At 42.0% G+C, this 24187-nt stretch overlaps 1 protein-coding gene across 1 annotated transcript in view; it reads left to right on the forward strand.

Moving 5' to 3' along the window:
- Positions 1-24187, forward strand: part of LOC121577719 (kinesin-like protein KIF19) — a 98758-nt gene that overhangs the window by 42681 nt on the left and 31890 nt on the right. The window contains exons 3-5 of the mRNA XM_041891541.2: positions 15412-15610; positions 19598-19734; positions 24050-24175. Of these exons, the coding sequence (XP_041747475.2) occupies positions 15412-15610; positions 19598-19734; positions 24050-24175 (462 nt within the window). The remainder of the gene's footprint in view (positions 1-15411; positions 15611-19597; positions 19735-24049; positions 24176-24187) is intronic.

Consider the following 24187-nt stretch of genomic DNA (forward strand, 5'->3'; position numbering starts at 1 on the left):
TTAGATGAGTGATATATGTATAGACATGGTGGTGTTGTTAGGGTAGTGATACATGTATAGACATGGTGTTGTTGTTAGGGTTGTGATACATGTATAGACATGGTGTTGTTGTTAGGTTAGTGATACATGTATAGACATGGTGTTGTTGTTAGGTTAGTGATACATGTATAGACATGGTGTTGTTAGGGTAGTGATACATGTATAGACATGGTGTTAGATGAGTGATACATGTATAGACATGGTGGTGTTGTTAGGGTAGTGATACATTAATGGCCATGGTGTTGTTGTTAGGGTAGTGATACATGTATAGACATGGTGTTGTTGTTAGGGTAGTGATACATGTATAGACATGGTGTTGTTAGCGTAGTGATACATGTATAGACATGGTGTTGTTGTTAGGGTAGTGATACATGTGTAGACATGGTGTTATTGTTAGGGTAGTGATACATGTATAGACATGGTGTTGTTGTTAGGGTAGTGATACATGTATGGACATGGTGTTGTTGTTAGGGTAGTGATACATGTATAGACATGGTGTTGTTGTTAGGGTAGTGATACATGTATAGACATGGTGTTGCTGTTAGGGTAGTGATACATGTATAGACATGGTGTTGTTGTTAGGGTAGTGATACATGTATAGACATGGTGTTGCTGTTAGGGTAGTGATACATGTATAGACATGGTGTTGTTGTTAGGGTAGTGATACATGTATATACATGGTTTTGTTGTTAGGGTTGTGATACATGTATATACATGGTGTTGTTAGGGAAGTGATACATGTATAGACATGGTGTTAGGGTAGTGATACATGTATGGACATGGTATTGTTGTTAGAGTAATGATACATGTATAGACATGGTGTTGTTGTTAGGGTAGTGATACATGTATAGACATGGTGTTGTTTGTAGGGTAGTGATACATGTATAGACATGGTGTTGTTGTTAGGGTAGTGATACATGTATAGACATGGTGTTGTTGTTAGGGTAGTGATACATGTATAGACATGGTGGTGTTGTTAATGTAGTGATACATGTAAAGACATGGTGTTGTGGTTAAGGTAGTGATACATATATAGACAGGGTGTTGCTGTTAGGGTAGTGATACATGTATAGACATGGTGTTGTTGTTAAGGTAGTTATACATGTAAAGACATGGTGTTGTTGTTAGGGTAGTGATACATGTGTAGACACGGTGTTAGATGAGTGATACATGTATTGACATGGTGGTGTTGTTAGGGTAGTGATACATGTATAGACATGGTGTTAGATGAGTGATACATGTATAGACATGGTGGTGTTGTTAGGGTAGTGATACATTAATGGCCATGGTGTTGTTGTTAGGGTAGTGATACATGTATAGACATGGTGTTGTTGTTAGGGTAGTGATACATATATTACCATGGTGTTGTTGTTAGGGTTGTGATACATGTATAGACATGGTGTTAGATGAGTGATACATGTATTGACATGGTGGTGTTGTTAGGGTAGTGATACATGTATAGACATGGTGTTAGATGAGTGATACATGTATAGACATGGTGGTGTTGTTAGGGTAGTGATACATTAATGGCCATGGTGTTGTTGTTAGGGTAGTGATACATGTATAGACATGGTGTTGTTGTTAGGGTAGTGATACATGTATAGACATGGTGTTGTTGTTAGGGTAGTGATACATGTATAGACATGGTGTTGCTGTTAGGGTAGTGATACATGTATAGACATGGTGTTGTTGTTAGGGTAGTGATACATGTATATACATGGTTTTGTTTTTAGGGTTGTGATACATGTATATACATGGTGTTGTTAGGGAAGTGATACATGTATAGACATGGTGTTGTTGTAAGGGTAGTGATACATGTATAGACATGGTGTTGTTGTTAGGGTAGTGATACATGTATGGACATGGTATTGTTGTTAGTGTAATGATACATGTATAGACATGGTGTTGTTGTTAGGATAGTGATACATATATAGACAGGGTGTTGCTGTTAGGGTAGTGATACATGTATAGACATGGTGTTGTTGTTAGGGTAGTGATACATGTATAGACATGGTGTTGTTGTTAAGGTAGTGATACATGTAAAGACATGGTGTTGTTGTTAGGGTAGTGATACATGTATAGACATGGTGTTGTTGTTAGGGTAGTGATACATGTGTAGACATGGTGTTGTTGTTACGGTTGTGATACATATATAGACATGGTGTTGTTAGGGTAGTGATCCATGTATAGACATTGTGTTGTTGTTAGGGTAGTGATACATATATTATCATGGTGTTGTTGTTAGGGTTGTGATACATGTATAGACATGGTGTTAGATGAGTGATACATGTATTGACATGGTGGTGTTGTTAGGGTAGTGATACATGTATAGACATGGTGTTGTTGTTAGGGTAGTGATACATATATTACCATGGTGTTGTTGTTAGGGCTGTGATACATGTATAGACATGGTGTTAGATGAGTGATACATGTATTGACATGGTGGTGTTGTTAGGGTAGTGATACATGTATAGACATGGTGTTAGATGAGTGATACATGTATAGACATGGTGGTGTTGTTAGGGTAGTGATACATTAATGGCCATGGTGTTGTTGTTAGGGTAGTGATACATGTATAGACATGGTGTTGTTGTTAGGGTAGTGATACATGTATAGACATGGTGTTGTTAGGGTAGTGATACATGTATAGACATGGTGTTGTTGTTAGGGTAGTGATACATGTGTAGACATGGTGTTATTTTTAGGGTAGTGATACATGTATAGACATGGTGTTGTTGTTAGGGTAGTGATACATGTATGGACATGGTGTTGTTGTTAGGGTAGTGATACATGTATAGACATGGTGTTGTTGTTAGGGTAGTGATACATGTATAGACATGGTGTTGCTGTTAGGGTAGTGATACATGTATAGACATGGTGTTGTTGTTAGGGTAGTGATACATGTATAGACATGGTGTTGTTGTTAGGGTAGTGATACATGTATAGACATGGTGTTGTTGTTAGGGTAGTGATACATGTATAGACATGGTGTTGCTGTTAGGGTAGTGATACATGTATAGACATGGTGTTGTTGTTAGGGTAGTGATACATGTATAGACATGGTGTTGCTGTTAGGGTTGTGATACATGTATAGACATGGTGTTGTTGTTAGGGTAGTGATACATGTATATACATGGTTTTGTTGTTAGGGTTGTGATACATGTATAGACATGGTGTTGTTAGGGAAGTGATACATGTATAGACATGGTGTTAGGGTAGTGATACATGTATGGACATGGTATTGTTGTTAGAGTAATGATACATGTATAGACATGGTGTTGTTGTTAGGGTAGTGATACATGTATAGACATGGTGTTGTTGTTAGGGTAGTGATACATGTATAGACATGGTGTTGTTGTTAGGGTAGTGATACATGTATGGACATGGTATTGTTGAGTAGTGATACATGTATAGACATGCTGTTGTTGTTAGGGTAGTGATACATGTGTAAACATGCTGTTATTGTTAGTGTAGTGATACATGTATAGACATGGTGTTGTTGTTAGGGTAGTGATACATGTATAGACATGGTGTTGTTGTTAGGGTAGTGATACATGTATAGACATGGTGTTTTTGTTAGGGTAGTGATACATGTATAGACATGGTGTTGTTGTTAGGGTAGTGATGCATGTATAGACATGGTGTTGTTGTTATGGTAGTGATACATGTATATACATGGTTTTGTTGTTAGGGTTGTGATACATGTATATACATGGTGTTGTTAGGGAAGTGATACATTTATAGACATGGTGTTGTTGTTAGGGTAGTGATACATGTATAGACATGGTGTTGTTGTTAGGGTAGTGATACATGTATGGACATGGTATTGTTGTTAGAGTAATGATACATGTATAGACATGTTGTTGTTGTTGTTAGGGTAGTGATACATGTATAGACATGGTGTTGTTGTTAGGGTAGTGATACATGTATAGACATGGTGTTGTTGTTAGGGTAGTGATACATGTATAGACATGGTGTTGTTGTTAGGGTAGTGATACATGTATAGACATGGTGTTGTTGTTAGGGTAGTGATACATGTATGGACATGGTATTGTTAGAGTAGTGATACATGTATAGACATGCTGTTGTTGTTAGGGTTGTGATACATGTGTAGACATGGTGTTATTGTTAGGGTAGTGATACATGTATAGACATGGTGTTGTTGTTAGGGTAGTGATACATGTATGGACATGGTGTTGTTGTTAGGGTAGTGATACATGTATAGACATGGTGTTGTTGTTAGGGTAGTTATACATGTATAGACATGGTGTTGCTGTTTGGGTAGTGATACATGTATAGACATGGTGTTGTTGTTAGGGTAGTGATACATGTATAGACATGGTGTTGTTATTAGGGTAGTGATACATGTATAGACATGGTGTTGTTGTTAGGGTAGTGATACATGTATAGACATGGTGTTGTTGTTAGGGTAGTGATACATGTATAGACATGGTGTTGTTGTTAGGGTAGTGATACATGTATAGACATGGTGTTGTTGTTAGGGTAGTGATACATGTATAGACATGGTGTTGCTGTTAGGGTAGTGATACATGTATAGACATGGTGTTGTTGTTAGGGTAGTGATACATGTATAGACATGGTGTTGCTGTTAGGGTTGTGATACATGTATAGACATGGTGTTGTTGTTAGGGTAGTGATACATGTATATACATGGTTTTGTTGTTAGGGTTGTGATACATGTATAGACATGGTGTTGTTAGGGAAGTGATACATGTATAGACATGGTGTTAGGGTAGTGATACATGTATGGACATGGTATTGTTGTTAGAGTAATGATACATGTATAGACATGGTGTTGTTGTTAGGGTAGTGATACATGTATAGACATGGTGTTGTTGTTAGTGTAGTGATACATGTATAGACATGGTGTTGTTGTTAGGGTAGTGATACATGTATGGACATGGTATTGTTGAGTAGTGATACATGTATAGACATGCTGTTGTTGTTAGGGTAGTGATACATGTGTAAACATGCTGTTATTGTTAGTGTAGTGATACATGTATAGACATGGTGTTGTTGTTAGGGTAGTGATACATGTATAGACATGGTGTTGTTGTTAGGGTAGTGATACATGTATAGACATGGTGTTTTTGTTAGGGTAGTGATACATGTATAGACATGGTGTTGTTGTTAGGGTAGTGATACATGTATAGACATGGTGTTGTTGTTATGGTAGTGATACATGTATATACATGGTTTTGTTGTTAGGGTTGTGATACATGTATATACATTGTGTTGTTAGGGAAGTGATACATTTATAGACATGGTGTTGTTGTTAGGGTAGTGATACATGTATAGACATGGTGTTGTTGTTAGGGTAGTGATATATGTATGGACATGGTATTGTTGTTAGAGTAATGATACATGTATAGACATGGTGTTGTTGTTAGGGTAGTGATACATGTATAGACATGGTGTTGTTGTTAGGGTAGTGATACATGTATGGACATGGTATTGTTAGAGTAGTGATACATGTATAGACATGCTGTTGTTGTTAGGGTTGTGATACATGTGTAGACATGGTGTTATTGTTAGGGTAGTGATACATGTATAGACATGGTGTTGTTGTTAGGGTAGTGATACATGTATGGACATGGTGTTGTTGTTAGGGTAGTGATACATGTATAGACATGGTGTTGTTGTTAGGGTAGTTATACATGTATAGACATGGTGTTGCTGTTTGGGTAGTGATACATGTATAGACATGGTGTTGTTGTTAGGGTAGTGATACATGTATAGACATGGTGTTGTTGTTAGGGTAGTGATACATGTATAGACATGGTGTTGTTGTTAGGGTAGTGATACATGTATAGACATGGTGTTGTTGTTAGGGTAGTGATACATGTATGGACATGGTATTGTTGTTAGTGTAATGATACATGTATAGACATGGTGTTGTTGTTAGGATAGTGATACATGTATAGACATGGTGTTGTTGTTAGGGTAGTGATACATGTATAGACATGGTGTTGTTGTTAGGGTAGTGATACATGTATAGACATGCTGTTGTTGTTAATGTAGTGATACATGTGTAGACATGGTGTTGTTGTTACGGTTGTGATACATATATAGACATGGTGTTGTTAGGGTAGTGATCCATGTATAGACATGGTGTTGTTGTTAGGGTAGTGATACATATATTATCATGGTGTTGTTGTTAGGGTTGTGATACATGTATAGACATGGTGTTAGATGAGTGATACATGTATAGACATGGTGGTGTTGTTAGGGTAGTGATACATGTATAGACATGGTGTTGTTGTTAGGTTAGTGATACATGTATAGACATGGTGTTGTTGTTAGGTTAGTGATACATGTATAGACATGGTGTTGTTAGGGTAGTGATACATGTATAGACATGGTGTTAGATGAGTGATACATGTATAGACATGGTGGTGTTGTTAGGGTAGTGATACATTAATGGCCATGGTGTTGTTGTTAGGGTAGTGATACATGTATAGACATGGTGTTGTTGTTAGGGTAGGGATATATGTATAGACATGGTGTTGTTAGGGTAGTGATACATGTATAGACATGGTGTTGTTGTTAGGGTAGTGATACATGTGTAGACATGGTGTTATTGTTAGGGTAGTGATACATGTATAGACATGGTGTTGTTGTTAGGGTAGTGATACATGTATGGACATGGTGTTGTTGTTAGGGTAGTGATACATGTATAGACATGGTGTTGTTGTTAGGGCGGCAGGTAGCTTAGTGGTTAAGAGCGTTGTGCCAGTAACCGAAAGGTCGCTGGTTCTAATCCCCGAGCCAACTAGGTGAAAAATCTGTCGATGTGCCCTTGAGCAAGGCACTGAACCCTAATTGCTCCTGTAAGTCGCTCTGGATAAGAGCGTCTGCTAAATGACCTATTTATTTATTTTTGTTAGGGTAGTGATACATGTATAGACATGGTGTTGCTGTTAGGGTAGTGATACATGTATAGACATGGTGTTGTTGTTAGGGTAGTGATACATGTATAGACATGGTGTTGCTGTTAGGGTAGTGATACATGTATAGACATGGTGTTGTTGTTAGGGTAGTGATACATGTATATACATGGTTTTGTTGTTAGGGTTGTGATACATGTATATACATGGTGTTGTTAGGGAAGTGATACATGTATAGACATGGTGTTGTTAGGGAAGTGATACATGTATGGACATGGTATTGTTGTTAGAGTAATGATACATGTATAGACATGGTGTTGTTGTTAGGGTAGTGATACATGTATAGACATGGTGTTGTTGTTAGGGTAGTGATACATGTATAGACATGGTGTTGTTGTTAGGGTAGTGATACATGTATAGACATGGTGTTGTTGTTAGGGTAGTGATACATGTATAGACATGGTGTTGTTGTTAATGTAGTGATACATGTATAGACATGGTGTTGTTGTTAAGGTAGTGATACATGTAAAGACATGGTGTTGTTGTTAAGGTAGTGATACATGTAAAGACATGGTGTTGTTGTTAGGGTAGTGATACATGTATAGACATGGTGTTGTTGTTAGGGTAGTGATACATGTATTATCATGGTGTTGTTAGGGTAGTGATACATGTATAGACATGGTGTTGTTGTTAGGGTAGTGATACATGTATTATCATGGTGTTGTTAGGGTAGTGATACATGTATAGACATGGTGTTGTTGTTAGGGTAGTGATACATGTATAGACATGGTGTTAGATTAGTGATACATGTATGGACATGGTATTGTTGTTAGAGTAGTGATACATGTATAGACATGGTGTTGTTGTTAGGGTAGTGATACATGTATATACATGGTGGTGTTGTTAGGGTCGTGATACATGTATAGACATGGTGTTGTTGTTAGGGTAGTGATACATGTATTATCATGGTGTTGTTAGGGTAGTGATACATGTATAGACATGGTGTTGTTGTTAGGGTAGTGATACATGTATAGACATGGTGTTAGATTAGTGATACATGTATGGACATGGTATTGGTGTTAGATGAGTGAGACATGTATAGACATGGTGTTGTTGTTAGGGTAGTGATACATGTGTAGACATGGTGTTGTTGTTAGAGTAGTGATACATGTATAGACATGGTGGGGTTGTTAGGGTTGTGATACATGTATGGACCTGGTGTTGTTGTTAGGGTAGTGATACATGTATGGACATGGTGTTGTTGTTAGGGTAGTGATACATGTATGGACATGGTGTTGTTGTTAGGGTAGTGGTACATGTATAGACATGGTGTTGTTGTTAGGGTAGTGATACATGTATAGACATGGTGTTGTTCGGGTAGTGATACATGTATAGACATGGTGTTGTTAGGGTAGTGATACATGTATAGACATGTTGTTGTTCGGGTTTTTGGTTACTACATGATTCCATATGTGTTATTTCATAGTTTTGATGTCTTCACTATTATTCTACAATGTAGAAAATAATACAAATAAAGAAAACATTAGTGTGTCCAAACTTTTGACTGGTACTGTATATTGTTCTCTACATTAAAATATTTACTTCTACAAAAATGGTGCTATATAGAACCTTAAAGGGTTCTTCGGCTGTCCCCATAGGAGAACCCTTTTTGGTTCCAGGTAGAACCCTTTTGGGTTCCATGTAGTTAACCCTTTCCACAGAGGGTTCTCCCTGGAACCAAAAGGGTTTCTCTTATGGGGACTGCCGAAGAACGAAATAAATAACTCACTCACTCACTCACTCACTCACTCACTCACTCACTCACTCTCTCTCTCTGTCGCTCTGTCTCTCTCCCTCCATCCAGTGGCCTCAGAGGACCGTACAATTAAGTCTAATTTTGTCCCCTGTCTGGGAGATAATCCTCTTGTTAGTGTGGAACTGGGACGGTTGATAGTTGAGTACGGGGCATAAATATTTAAAAGGTTTAGTGTACCTTCACGCTCTCTTTCTGTAGCCCCCAGTGTCTGAATTCACGCTGTGGCTGTTTGTTCTGTCAGCTAAGATTATCGTTGACTCTCTAGGCTGCATCCCAATGTGAAGTGGTTCAACAATTTGACATCCATTGTGGTGCTAGACAGCCACCATGATTAAAACAGATGAAGAAGAAGATGTCGTCCGTATCCCAAGTTGCACCCTATTCCCCATATAGAGCCAATAGGTCTCTGGTCAACAGTAGTGCACTGCATAGGGAATAGGGTGCCATTTGGGATGCAGTTGCCATGTTTACCAGAACCATCGATCAGGAAATTGCTTTCGGTTTCCGCTGTGTGTCGATCCATGAATTAGTCAGGACTGGAGTCAAGAGAAGAGAAGTAAACTGCCACAGCCTGGAAGGAGGATCACTCTACCATCCTCTCTCTTACCCCTCAACCCATACTGGACTGGACTGGACTGCAAGTGTCACGATCGTCTTCTTGTGAGATATTGGACCAAGGCGCAGCGTGTGCAAAATACATCTCTTTATTTTGGAAGAGAGAAAAAACACGAAACCGAACACTATCCAAAACTAACAAAACAACAAACGACCGTGAAGCTAAATAACGTAAGTGCACAGACAAGCAACAAACGTTCAACATAGACAATTACCCACAAACACATGATGCCCATGGCTGCCTTAAATATGGCTCCCAATTAGAGACAATAAACCACAGCTGTCTCCAATTGAGAACCAATCCAGGCAGCCATCAACATACAAACACCTAGACAAGATATTACCCCATTAAACCTACAAACCCCTAGACAAACCAAAACACATACTTCACCATGTCACACCCTGACCTAACTAAATTATTAATGAAAACAAAGATAACTAAGGCCAGGGTGTGACATAACCCCCCCCTTAAGGTGCGAACTCCGGGCGCACCAGCATAAAGTCTAGGGGAGGGTCTGGGTGGGCGTCTGTCCACGGTGGCGGCTCTGGCACTGGTCGTGGTCCCCACCCCACCATAGTCACTACCCGCTCGTAGCCTCCTCCAAATGACCACCCTCCAACTTAACCCCACTGGATTAAGGGGCAGCACCGGACTAAGAGGCAGCACCGGACTAAGGGGCAGCACCGGACTAAGGGGCAGCACCAGGATAAGGGGCAGCACCAGGATAAGGGGCAGCACCAGGATAAGGAGCAGCACCAGGATAAGGGGCAGCACCGGACTAAGGGGCAGCACCGGACTAAGGGGCAGCACCGGACTGAATGGCGGATCCTGGCTGGCTGGCTCTGGCGGATCCTGGCTGGCTGGCGGATCCTGGCTGGACAGCTCTGGCGGATCCCGGCTGGACGGCTCTGGCGGATCCTGGCTGGACGGCTCTGGCGGATCCTGGCTGGGACGGCTCATGGCTGGCTGACGGATCGGCTGCTCGTGGCTGGCTGAACTGGCTGCTCTGGCTGGCTGACGGATCTGGCTGCTCTGGCTGGCTGAAGGATCTGGCTGCTCATGGCTGGCTGAAGGATCTGGCTGCTCATGGCTGGCTGACGGATCTGGCTGCTCATGGCTGGCTGAAGGATCTGGCTGCTCATGGCTGGCTGGCGGATCTGGCTGCTCATGGCAGGCTGACGGATCTGGCTGCTCGTGGCAGGCTGACGGATCTGGCTGCTCATGGCTGGCTGACGGATCTGGCTGCTCATGGCTGGCTGACGGATCTGGCTGCTCGTGGCTGGCTGACGGATCTGGCTGCTCATGGCTGGCGGAAGGCTCTGGCTGATCCTGTCTGGCGGAAGGCTCTGGCTGCTCCTGTCTGGCGGAAGGCTTCGGCTGCTCCTGTCTGGCGGAAGGCTCTAGCGGCTCCTGTCTGGCGGAAGGCTTTGGCGGCCCGGTCTGCGGCGGACGGCTCTAAAGGCTCATGGCAGACGGGCGGCTTTGCAGGCTCAGTACAGACGGGCAGTTCAGGCGCCGTTGGGCAGACGGGCAGTTCAAGCGCCGTTGGGCAGACGGGCAGTTCAGGCGCCGTTGGGCAGACGGGCAGTTCAGGCGCCGTTGGGCAGACGGCAGACTCTGGCCGGCCGAGACGCACTATAGGCCTGGTGCGTGGTGCCGGAACTGGAGGTACCGGGCTGAGAACACGCATCTCAGGGCTAGTGCGGGGAGAAGGAACAGGGCATGCTGGACCCTGGGGACGCACATAAGGCCTAGTGCGTGGTGCCGGAACTGGTGGTCCCGGGCTGAGGACACGCATCTCCGGGCTAGTGCGGGGCGCAGCAACAGGACGCACAGGACTCTGGGGACACACAGGAGGCTTGGTGCGTGGTGTAGGCACTGGTGGTACTGGGCTGGAGCGGGGAGGTGGCGCCGGAAATACCGGACCGTGCAGGCTTACTGGCTCCCTTGAGCACCGAGCCTGCCCAACCTTACCTGGTTGTATGCTCCCGTCGCCCGACCAGTACGGGGAAGGTGGAATAACCCGCACCGGGCTGTGTAGGCGAACCCGGGGACACCATGCGTAAGGCTGGTGCCATGTAAGCCGGCCCGAGGAGACCCACTGGTGGCCAGATGCGTTGGGCCGGCTTCATGACATCCGGCTCAACGCTCAATCCAGCCCGGCCGATACGTGGAGCTGGAATGTACCGAACCGGGCTATGCACGCGTACAGGAGACACCATGCGCTCTACTGCGTAACACGGTGTCTGCCCGTACTCTCGCTCTCCACGGTAAGTACAGGGAGTAGGCGCAGGTCTCCTACCTGACTTCGCCACACTCCCTTTAAGGCCCCCCCCAAGAAATGTTTGGGTAGTACTCACGGGCTTCCAGCCTTGCCTCCGTGCTGCCTCCTCATATCGCCTCCTCTCGGCTTTAGCTGCCTCCAGCTCTTCACAAGGGAGGCGATATTCTCCCGGTTGTGCCCAAGGACCCTTTCCATCCAGTATCTCCTCCCATGTCCATGAATCCTGTGTAGGTGGGTCCTGTTGCCGCTTGACACGCCGCTTGGTCCTAGATTGGTGGGTAATTCTGTCACGATCGTCTTCTTGTGAGATATTGGACCAAGGCGCAGCGTGTGCAAAATACATCTCTTTATTTTGGAAGAGAGAAAAAACACGAAACCGAACACTATCCAAAACTAACAAAACAACAAACGACCGTGAAGCTAAATAACGTAAGTGCACAGACAAGCAACAAACGTTCAACATAGACAATTACCCACAAACACATGATGCCCATGGCTGCCTTAAATATGGCTCCCAATTAGAGACAATAAACCACAGCTGTCTCCAATTGAGAACCAATCCAGGCAGCCATCAACATACAAACACCTAGACAAGATATTACCCCATTAAACCTACAAACCCCTAGACAAACCAAAACACATACTTCACCATGTCACACCCTGACCTAACTAAATTATTAATGAAAACAAAGATAACTAAGGCCAGGGTGTGACAGCAAGTTCTTGTCTTGCCTTGTATAGTCTTGTCCTGTTGCTCCTGTGGTCTGTGAGTGAGATAGAAGATAGTTGATAGGATAGGAGATATAGGAAAGGAGATAGAAGCTCCAGTTTGTCTAGACTGGGCTGGCCTTAGCCTTGCCTGATCTTTCAGTGGTTCAAGTGCATATCATTTGGACTGTGTGCACTGACATCACACTGTGCTATATCAGTTGGACTGTGTGCACTGACATCACACGGTGCTATATCAGTTTACCCACTGCTTTGTTAGCTGTGTTTGTTAACACCAATGCCAAGTTGCAAGGTGGAATATTTGATTTCATTTGTGTAATACAGTATATCTTATCTGCTGTGCGTGTTCTGTTATGCAGGGTGGCCGGTTGGTTTGTTTGTGGAATGGTTGCTGTGCAGCACCTTTCCTACGCCTCAAGTACCATGGTAATGGAAATAATTGAGTGGATGTGTGATTGTCTGTCTGTCTTCATCCATTTCAGAGCTGTCATGGTGACGTATGGTGTGTAAGCCAGAGCTGTTGTGGTGGTGTATGGTGTGTAAGCCAGAGCTGTTGTGGTGGTGTATGGTGTGTAAGCCAGAGCTGTAACACTCTTCACAGTTGTTGTTTAGCTGATTTGGTAGAAGAACATTTCCCATGATTGGTTCTTTGGGGCACAAGAGAATAGACACGGGACCACACTCTCTCAACTGTACACACACAATCAACACTACAGGTCGTTCTTAAATCAACACTACAGGTCGTTCTTAAATCAACACTACAGGTCATTCTTAAATCAACACTACAGGTCGTTCTTAAATCAACACTACAGGTCGTTCTTAAATCAACACTACAGGTTGTTCCCAGGTAATGCAGTGAGTCACCTTGTGAACCTTCTTGGAGGCGGACCGAGGTCCATAACTCCAGTCCAGGAACTAAAGCTGCTTTTATCTTCTATTCTGCCATCCAGTTATGTACTACTTAGAATGCATGCCCAATATGTTGCTTCATTGTAAGTAGTGTGCAAGCACTGATGTTGGAACAAGTGCATGCCCAGTTTCCCAGGCATCTGTGCCCACTGGCACCATGCTACAGGTCTCCTTATCAGCTGCCTTACCCTACAGAAGATGCCATGCCCTGCCAGCAGCTGTCATACGTTACCGGGTGAGGTGGGGTAACCGGGTAACCTAAGGAACACAGGCAGCAGATGCGAGAGGTGTGCAATCATCCCGATTGGCCCTAAACAGTGTTCCTTAGTATAGGCACACACACACACACAAGCTACTGTACTAAACACACTCTCCTGTAAGAACATCCTTGAATGCACACAAGAACCTACCTTGAACAGAAGACATGACACTGTATATGCTCACTGATGCCTACTGAAACACACACAGGGACACAGCCCTGCCTGTCAGGTACAGTAGTAAGTTGCTGCCAGCCTCTCTGACCTCACCAGAGTAGAGTAGAGCAGGGCTATCAGACAGATGGACAGGTTGAAGTTCATCAAGGCCAGAGCCATCTCTCTATCCCTTCTGTCATATCCACCCTACACACACACACAACGTGTCTTAGTTATGTGAAGTTGTTGGGGAGGACACCAGACCGACTCAGGTCTGTAGGTTACTCAGTGTCTCTGACCCTGGCTAGAGAGAAGGTTTACAATACTGTGTTTCCTGAGAAATGTGATGTGTGTGAGAGAGAGAGAGAGAGAGAGAGAGAGAGAGAGAGAGAGAGAGAGAGAGAGAGAAGCTCTCCCGGCTCTTCTCTGAGGTCAAGTCTTCATCTGGTCTCATCTCTTCTTCACAACAACAACACTGGTAGCTCTTCTTCTCTCCATCTCTTTTGGCAGAGGGAAAAAATAAGATAAGGTTACCTTATAAAGAAAGCATAGAGTCTAGATAAATCACATAAAAGGAGGAAAAAATGTCTCTCTCTTCCCTCCCCCTCTCTCTCATACCGCTCTCCTCTCCTCTGTTTGCTGATTACAGCTGTGTGTGTGTGTTTTGTTCTCTCTCTGTGTAATTGTACGCTTTTAAAAGTCTGATTTCTCCTCTTGAATTTAAATGAAAAGGCTTCAAAGTGAGAGGCTCCATGACTGAGGAGTTATCAAACAGGGCTGTGCTGGGATACTAGACACACACACACAGAGAGAGAGAGAGAGAGAGAGAGAGAGAGAGAGACAGAGAGACAGAGAGACAGAGAGACAGACACACACACTGTCCTGAACCGAAAGGCCGTCTCTCTAGCCCCCTCAGAGCTGTACATGAACAGAACAGACCAGAAAGTCCTGAACGCACGCACACTACATCATCCAGTAGCCCTGTTTTATTGCGGTAAGAACCGTGAGCTCTCCCACCATCCACACACACCAAACGTTCAAACAACTGTGTGTTTGTAGATCCCCTGATGTGTGTTCACCATTTATCTGCCCCTAGTGGTCTGGAGTGTAATTGCCAGAATATTACCATAATATAAGATACACCCACATTTCCTCCAACACCCTATATACTGTAGTGCACTACTTTTGACCAGGGTCATATGAGTGCACTAGGGAATAGGGGGAATTGGGATGCAGACTTTGTGTGGGTGTGGAGGGGCACTGCGGCACTCAGGGCTCTACCCAACAGGAGAGCCCCAGGGCCCTTTGTGTCTCCAGCTGCAGATGGATAAAAGGCCCTGTTTAAACCCTTATACCCCTGCTCTAACTGCTGCTGTGCCCATCAGTTTCTCTTCACCACTTGAATTACATGCACAGAGCTGGGTAACTGTCAGCCATTACGGTGCAGAGTCATACTGTGGCAGATGGTAGCAGGAGTGGTAGAGGAGTGTAGTGGGCCTCTGGGGTAATAGCAGTCATTCTCTACTGACATATTCATTCAGATGATTTGACCTTTGAATGTTTATTTGAAAACAAAACATATTATTATATGTTATGCAATGATGTTTCTGTGGTGTGATGACTAATCATTCACATATCCCTTTCTCTCTCTTTTCATCCCTTCTTCTCCTCTCCTCCTCCCTCCCTCCCTGCTATAGATGGTTGTTCTGATGAACCCCATGGAGGATCCAGATAATATCCTGCGTGCCAACCGCTCCCGGGAGAAGACCTATATGTTCGATGTGGCATTTGACTACTCAGCCAACCAGGAAGAGGTGTACAGAGCCACGACCAAGGGCCTGATCGAAGGCCTCATATCTGGCTACAATGCCACCGTTTTTGCCTTCGGACCCACAGGTTTGTCAGAGCCGCCCTATCCTCTATTCTAGTTGCGGGCATGTGTGTGTATCCGTGCGTGTGTCCTCTGTCCCTGTTTGTGTTGTCCTCAGGGCTGGTCTAAGCCTCTATTTACCACCCACTGGACACCAGGGGAGAACTAAGCCTCTATCTACCACCCACTGGACACCAGGGGTGAACATTACCCGGGAAATAACCAGCCTGGGGGTTGATGATCCTGACTACATGCCTTTTTATCCAAGTTATCTCTTGCTATTTATTTAGCTAATTTCAGCGATATAATCAAACTCATAAATCATATAGTACTATCTTCCTTTTCCACTGTTGGATTAATGTTGGGGTTCTAGATTCTAATTAGTCTGATCTGTTACCATGGGGACTGGGAAGGGGTGTTGCAAGCTTTCACTCATTATGTTTCTAATGGGAAGAAATGATGTCATAGGTAGCACCAGACAGACAGACAGACAGACAGACGGTTAGACAGACAGACAGACAGACAGACAGACAGACAGACAGACAGACAGACAGACAGACGGTTAGACAGACAGACAGACGGTCAGACAGACAGACGATTAGACAGACAGTCAGACAGACAGACGGTCAGACAGACAGTCAGACAGATAGATGGTTAGACAGACAATCAGACAGACAGACGGTCAGACAGACAGACAGACAGACAGTTAGACAGACAGTCAGACAGACAGTCAGACAGACGGTTAGACAGACAGTCAGACAGACAGACAGACAGTCACTACCTACTGTAGAAAGACAAATACAACAGACCGAAAAGTAATCCTCCCTCCCCCCATCCTCCTGTCTGTCTCTCTCTCTGTAGACTCACTGCTCATAATCTCTGCTTGAATTAAACTAATTAAACTCAGTGTGTCACAGCCTTGTTGTCCAAAACTGAATTAAGACCTCTTGTGACCTGTCCTCCTCGACCAAAACAGGCATGGTTTCAGGAAATAGAGGTTGACTGGGGTTAAGCTTTCAACAAGAAGGCCTTTTAATATTGAGTTTAAAAGTAGTGTACACACATCCAGCTACTGAATGCGCGACAAATTCCTGTAAAAGGCCAAATAAATTAACTGAACTGAACTTAAAGCTACAATATGTAACTATTTGGGAGACCCAACCAAATTCACACATAAATGTGAGTTCTATATCTTTCAGTCTAAGGAGCGGTAGATCTGTTCTATATAAGCTATTTCTATGCTTCCCATTCAGAAGTTTTGTTTTTGCGTCTTTTACTTTCTGTTTTTTTACACCAGCTTCAAACAGCGGAATATACAATATATTTCACAGCAGTTTAGATGATTCTCTACACAATGACTGCTTGTTTTGTCACATAAACTAAAATTAGGTGAACTATTAGAATTTTATCAACCAGGAAATGGCGGAGCGATTTTTGCATAGTGCATCTTTAAAGGAAAAGTTTCAATGCGCCTTGCCATAGATTCTACAAGTGTCTGGAACTTCCTGTGTGGAAGCACCACCTGCTTTCAATATACTTTGTATCCCTCATTTACTCAAGTGTTTCCTTTTATTTTGACAGTTACCTGTAGAATGGACGGAGAGGTATCGCTCGAGTCGCAACAAAATGGAATATAATGTTGCGGATAAAGTTTGGAATGACACAATTTCATGTGTACAACATCTAAAGACCTGCATCACTATATTTGGAGCTTTGTCGTTTCTAAAAGGACGTATTTGGGTGTTGTTGGAGCCTTTATTCATGTTTTTTCAGGGACTCAATTCTACATGAGAATGAGGAAGTGATTTGCTGTTTGGGGTAAGTTTTTTAAAAAATGAAATCACAAAAAAAGTGTCTGGACCCTTCTATAACATGCCATTTACATCAAAAATAGATATTTGGTTGTAAAAAATAAAAGTTATCCTTTTAGTGAACTGATCCATGCAGAAAGGGGTAAAACAAAAAACAGTATAGTCATGACACTGAAATGGACACTGTTCAATGCTGTTCAATGCAGTTCAATGCTGTTCAATGCTGTTCAATGCTGTTCAATGTTGTTCAATACTCTTCAATGCTGTTCAATACTGTTCAATTCTCTTAAATGCTGTTTAATACTGTTCAATGCTCTTCAATGCTGTTCAATGCTGTTCAATGTTGTTCAAAACTCTTCAATGCTCTTCAATGCTGTTCAATGCTCTTCAATGCTGTTCAATGCTTTTCAATGCTGTTCAATACTCTTCAATGCTGTTAAATACTGTTCAATGCTCTTCAATGCTGTTCAATGTTGTGTACTATGTAGGGAATAGGGTTTATAGGACACTTTAATAAAGGCCCTTCACAGTGTAAAGAACAATACATTTTACATTCTAGACCATTTAGGGAAAGAAGGGGTTAATGTCCCTATAGTTGACCGTCTATCAGCGTCTTCTTTATGTCAGGGTTATAAACAATTACAAAATGGATGATATCGTTGAAATGGTGCTGTGACTTTACCGTGACATTTATAGCACAGTGTTATGGTGCTGGTTACTTTAGTTGAACAGATTACAGTTGGAGTGACGCCAATACTGGCAACAGAATGTCTGCATCCCAAATGACACCCTATTCCCTATAGGGCACTACTATGGGCCAAAAAGTAGTGCGCCATATAGGAAATAGGATGCCATTTGGGACACAGCCAATGTCTTTTGTGAACTAGTTGGGGATGTTTGTGACACATTATATGACACAACAGTATTTACTATAAACCTTAACCACTTAATCCTCTTGGTTCCTGGAGGAACATAGGGCCTGTACTAAAGTTATCCTCTTGGTTCCTGGAGGAACATAGGGCCTGTACTAAAGTTATCCTCTTTGTTCCTGGAGGAACATAGGGCCTGTACTAAAGTTATCCTCTTGGTTTCTGGAGGAACATAAGGCCTGTTCTAAAGTTATCCTCTTGGTTCCTGGAGGAACATAGGGCCTGTACTAAAGTTTTCCTCTTTGTTCCTGGAGGAACATAGGGCCTGTACTAAAGTTATCCTCTTGGTTCCTGGAGGAACATAGGGCCTGTAGTAAAGTGATCCTCTTGGTTCCTGGAGGAACATAGGGCCTGTAGTAAAGTTATCCTCTTGGTTCCTGGAGGAACATAGGGCCTGTACTAAAGTTATCCTCTTGGTTCCTGGAGGAACATAGGGCCTGTAGTAAAGTTATCCTCTTGGTTCCTGGAGGAACATAGGGCCTGTAGTAAAGTTATCCTCTTTGTTCCTGGAGGAACATAGGGCCTGTAGTAAAGTGATCATCTTGGTTCCTGGAGGAACATAGGGCATGTAGTAAAGTTATCCTCTTGGTTCCTGGAGGAACATAGGGCCTGTAGTAAAGTTATCCTCTTGGTTCCTGGAGGAACATAGGGCCTGTAGTAAAGTTATCCTCTTGGTTCCTGGAGGAACATAGGGCCTGTACTGAAGTTATCCAATGTTGCCGGTCTTTTCACATTTGGTATACTTTGAATTTATCCTGTGAACTCTGAAGGCTTCATAATAGCCGTTTGCTTCTCCTATTAGTTGCTGTGGTTACCTGTAGTCATTCTACTGAAGGCATAGTGCTTAACCAACACATTTTACATTTACATTTTAGTCATTTAGCAGACGCTCTTATCCAGATCGACTTACAGTTAGTGAGTGCATGCATTTTCATACTGGCCCTCTGTGGGAAACAAACCCACAATCCTGGCGTTGCAAGCGCCATGCTCTACCAACTGAGCTACAATTCTGTTCAATGTTGTTCAATACTCTTCAATGCTGTTAAATACTGTTCAATGCTATTCAATGCTGTTCAATGCTGTTCAATGTTGTTCAATACTCTTCAATGCTGTTCAATACTGTTCAATGCTTTTCAATGCTGTTGAATACTCTTCAATACTCTTCAATGCTCAAATTGTTTGGTATTGACACTATTATTATCTTCAACGCAAACCGCAAACAGTGATGGTGCATATTGTCCCTCCCTCTCTGTGTGTGTGTGTGTGTGTGTAGGTTGTGGGAAGACCTACACTATGTTGGGGACTGACAGAGAACCGGGGATCTACGTACACACTCTAAATGACTTGTTCAAAGCCATCGAGGAGACCAGAGATGACATGCAGTACAACATCTCCATGTCCTACCTGGAGGTGAGAATGCATACTGTCTCTGTGTGCATCCCAGGTGGCACCCTATTCCCTATATAGTGCACTACATTTCAAAAGTAGTACACTATATAGGGAATAGGGTGCTATTTTGGGACGCAACCTGTGTCTGCATTTGTTTCTCTTAGGAATACCCTGACGTCTAATAACACAGCCGTCAGTAGCCTACCTGTGCTATAACAAACGACCCTGTCACCTGACCCACAAGGCTTTCAGTTCAGCTAAGGTCACCAACAGTGATGTAGTCACTATATAGTATACTAACTTAGAACTGCGTTTCTCTTTATTCAACGGTTCAGGTGATAGTCATGTAGATAAAACTATGACAAGCAGGAGTTATCGTCTAACCGTTTCTGATAAGACTAAAACAATATAACCACTGACTGAGATCAATAGTGGCTGTTTTTGCTGGAAAATAGACAATGATGAGCTTGTTTGTAGAGTGGTTTCTTGCGTCTAGTTGGCTGAGAGATTATCTGTGTGGCCGTGTGATAGGATAATAAAGTTCTGATAAAAGATAACGGTCTGGCCATGCCTGTGTGGACGTCCGATATTGACACTGATTGCTATGCTACAAACTACAAACAGAGCCACATATATATATATATATATATATATATATACAGTGGGGGAAAAAAGTATTTAGTCAGCCACCAATTGTGCAAGTTCTCCCACTTAAAAAGATGAGAGAGGCCTGTAATTTTCATCATAGGTACACGTCAACTATGACAGACAAATTCAGAGAAAGAAAATCCAGAAAATCACATTGTAGGATTTTTTATGATTTTTTTTGCAAATTATGGTGGAAAAAAGTATTTGGTCACCTACAAACAAGCAAGATTTCTGGCTCTCACAGACCTGTAACTTCTTCTTTAAGAGGCTCCTCTGTCTTTCACTCGTTACCTGTATTAATGGCACCTGTTTGGACTTGTTATCAGTATAAAAGACACCTGTCCACAACCTCAAACAGTCACACTCCAAACTCCACTATGGCCAAGACCAAAGAGCTGTCAAAGGACACCAGAAACAAAATTGTAGACCTGCACCAGGCTGGGAAGACTGAATCTGCAATAGGTAAGCAGCTTGGTTTGAAGAAATCAACTGTGGGAACAATTATTAGGAAATGGAAGACATACAAGACCACTGATAATCTCCCTCGATCTGGGGCTCCACGCAAGATCTCACCCCGTGGGGTCAAAATGATCACAAGAACGGTGAGCAAAAATCCCAGAACCACACGGGGGGACCTAGTGAATGACCTGCAGAGAGCTGGGACCAAAGTAACAAAGCTTACCATCAGTAACACACTACGCCGCCAGGGACTCAAATCCTGCAGTGCCAGACGTGTCCCCCTGCTTAAGCCAGTACATGTCCAGGCCCGTCTGAAGTTTGCTAGAGTGCATTTGGATGATCCAGAAGAGGATTGGGAGAATGTCATATGGTCAGATGAAACCAAAATAGAACTTTTTTGGTAAAAACTCAACTCGTCGTGTTTGGAGGACAAAGAATGCTGAGTTGCATCCAAAGAACACCATACCTACTGTGAAGCATGGGGGTGGAAACATCATGCTTTGGGGCTGTTTTTCTGCAAAGGGACCAGGACGACTGATCCGTGTAAAGGAAAGAATGAATGGGGCCATGTATCATGAGATTTTGAGTGAAAACCTCCTTCCATCAGCAAGGGCATTGAAGATGAAACGTGGCTGGGTCTTTCAGCATGACAATGATCCCAAACACACCGCCCGGGCAACGAAGGAGTGGCTTCGTAAGAAGCATTTCAAGGTCCTGGAGTGGCCTAGCCAGTCTCCAGATCTCAACCCCATAGAAAATCTTTGGAGGGAGTTGAAAGTCTGTGTTGCCCAGCGACAGCCCCAAAACATCACTGCTCTAGAGGAGATCTGCATGGAGGAATGGGCCAAAATACCAGCAACAATGTGTGAAAACCTTGTGAAGACTTACAGAAAACGTTTGACCTGTGTCATTGCCAACAAAGGGTATATAACAAAGTATTGAAAAACTTTTGTTATTGACCAAATACTTATTTTCCACCATAATTTGCAAATAAATTCATTAAATTGTAGAATAATAGTGAAGACATCAAAACTATGAAATAACACATATGGAATCATGTAGTAACCAAAAAGGTGTTAAACAAATCAAAATTGCACACTTGGCATTCTCTCAACCAGTTTCATGAGGTAGTCACCTGGAATGCATTTCAATTAACAGGTCTGCCTTTACTACAAGCTATTCTACTACAAACTATTCTACAAGTTATTCTTCTACAAGCTATTTTACAAGCTATTATACAAGCTATTATACAAGCTATTATGCAAGCTATTATACAAGCTATTCTACAAGCTATTATACACGCTATTCTACAAGCTATTCTACTATTATAGACAGCTCTTTATTAAAAATAGAAAGCACGCTCAACCAGCCAAAGACATCCACCAGAGAAATATTTCTAGAGTAGAATGAGCGACAGTCAGTGTCCTTGTGTTTGGAAGAAATTAGCATTGATTACAGAATGCATAAGACAGAAATGACACAATGCCATTGATTTGAAGTTTGACACTCACGATCTTATGATTCTACTACAAGCTATTCTACAAGCTATTCTACTACAAGCTATTCTACAAGCTATTCTACTACAAGCTATTCTACAAGCTATTCTACTACAAGCTATTCTACAAGCTATTCTACTACAAGCTATTCTGCAAGCTATTCTACTACAAGCTATTCTACAAGCTATTCTACTACAAGCTATTCTACAAGCTATTCTACTACAAGCTATTCTACTACAAGCTATTCTACTACAAGCTATTCTGCAAGCTATTCTACTACAAGCTATTCTACAAGCTATTCTACAAGCTATTCTACTACAAGCTATTCTACTACAAGCTATTCTACTACAAGCTATTCTACAAGCTATTATTCTACAAGCTATTCTGCAAGCTATTATACACAAGCTATTCTGTAGAAGCTATTCTTCTACAAGCTATTCTACAATTCTTCTACAAGCTATTCTACAATTATTCTACAAGCTATTCTACTACAAGCTATTTTACTACAAGCTATTTTATTACAAGCTATTCTACAAGCTATTCTACTACAAGCTATTCCACAAGCTATTCTTCTACAAGCTATTCTACAAGCTATTCTACAAGCATTCTTCTACAAGCTATTTTACTACAAGCTATTCTACAAGCTGTTATTCTACAAGCTATTCTTCTACAAGCTGTTATTCTACAAGCTATTCTACTACAAACTTTTCAACAAGTTATTCTTCTACAAGCTATTCTACAAGCTATTCTACAAGCTATTCTTCTACAAGCTATTCTACAAGCTATTCTTCTACAAGCTATTCTACTACAAACTTTTCAACAAAGTTATTCTTCTACAAGCTATTCTACAAGCTATTCTACAAGCTATTCTTCTACAAGCTATTCTACAAGCTATTCTTCTACAAGCTATTCTACTACAAACTTTTCAACAAGTTATTATTCTACAAGCTATTCTACAAGCTATTCTTCTACAAGCTATTCTACAAGCTATTCTTCTACAAGCTATTCTACTACAAACTTTTCAACAAGTTATTATTCTACAAGCTATTCTACAAGCTATTCTTCTACAAGCTATTCTTCTACAAGCTATTCTACAAGCTATTCTACAAGCTATTCTTCTACAAGCTATTCTACTACAAACTTTTCAACAAGTTATTCTTCTACAAGCTATTCTACAAGCTATTCTACAAGCTATTCTTCTACAAGCTATTCTACAAGCTATTATTCTACAAGCTATTCTACTACAAACTTTTCAACAAGTTATTCTTCTACAAGCTATTCTACAAGCTATTCTTCTACAAGCTATTCTACAAGCTATTCTTCTACAAGCTATTATACAAGCTGTTATACAAGCTATTCTTCTACAAGCTATTTTGCAAGCTGTTATTCTACAAGCTATTCTACAAACTATTATACCAGCTATTCCACAAGCTATTCTTCTACAAGCAATTTTTCTACACGCTATTCTACTATAAGCTAATCTTCTACAAGCTATTCTTCTGCAAGCTATTCTTCTACAAGCTATTCTAAAAACTATTATTCTACAAGCTATTCTACAAGATATTCTACAAGCTATTTTACAAGCTTAAGAATAGAAGAATTCCTTGGATATAAGAATTAGTTGAATATATGAATTCCTTGAATATAACAATTACTTGGATATAACAATTACTTGGATGTTGAGCTTCTGAGATGTGATTTGGAAGCTAATGACCCATTCCCTGTGTTCCCAGATCTACAACGAGATGATCCGTGATCTTCTCAACCCGTCCTCTGGGTTCCTGGACCTGAGAGAGGACTCTAAAGGAGAGATCCAGGTGGCTGGAATCACAGAGGTCTGCACTATCAATGCCCGAGAGGTGAGAGGTCAC

Source organism: Coregonus clupeaformis, chromosome 1 (genome assembly GCF_020615455.1).
Source record: "Coregonus clupeaformis isolate EN_2021a chromosome 1, ASM2061545v1, whole genome shotgun sequence".
NCBI classification, from domain to species: domain Eukaryota; kingdom Metazoa; phylum Chordata; class Actinopteri; order Salmoniformes; family Salmonidae; genus Coregonus; species Coregonus clupeaformis.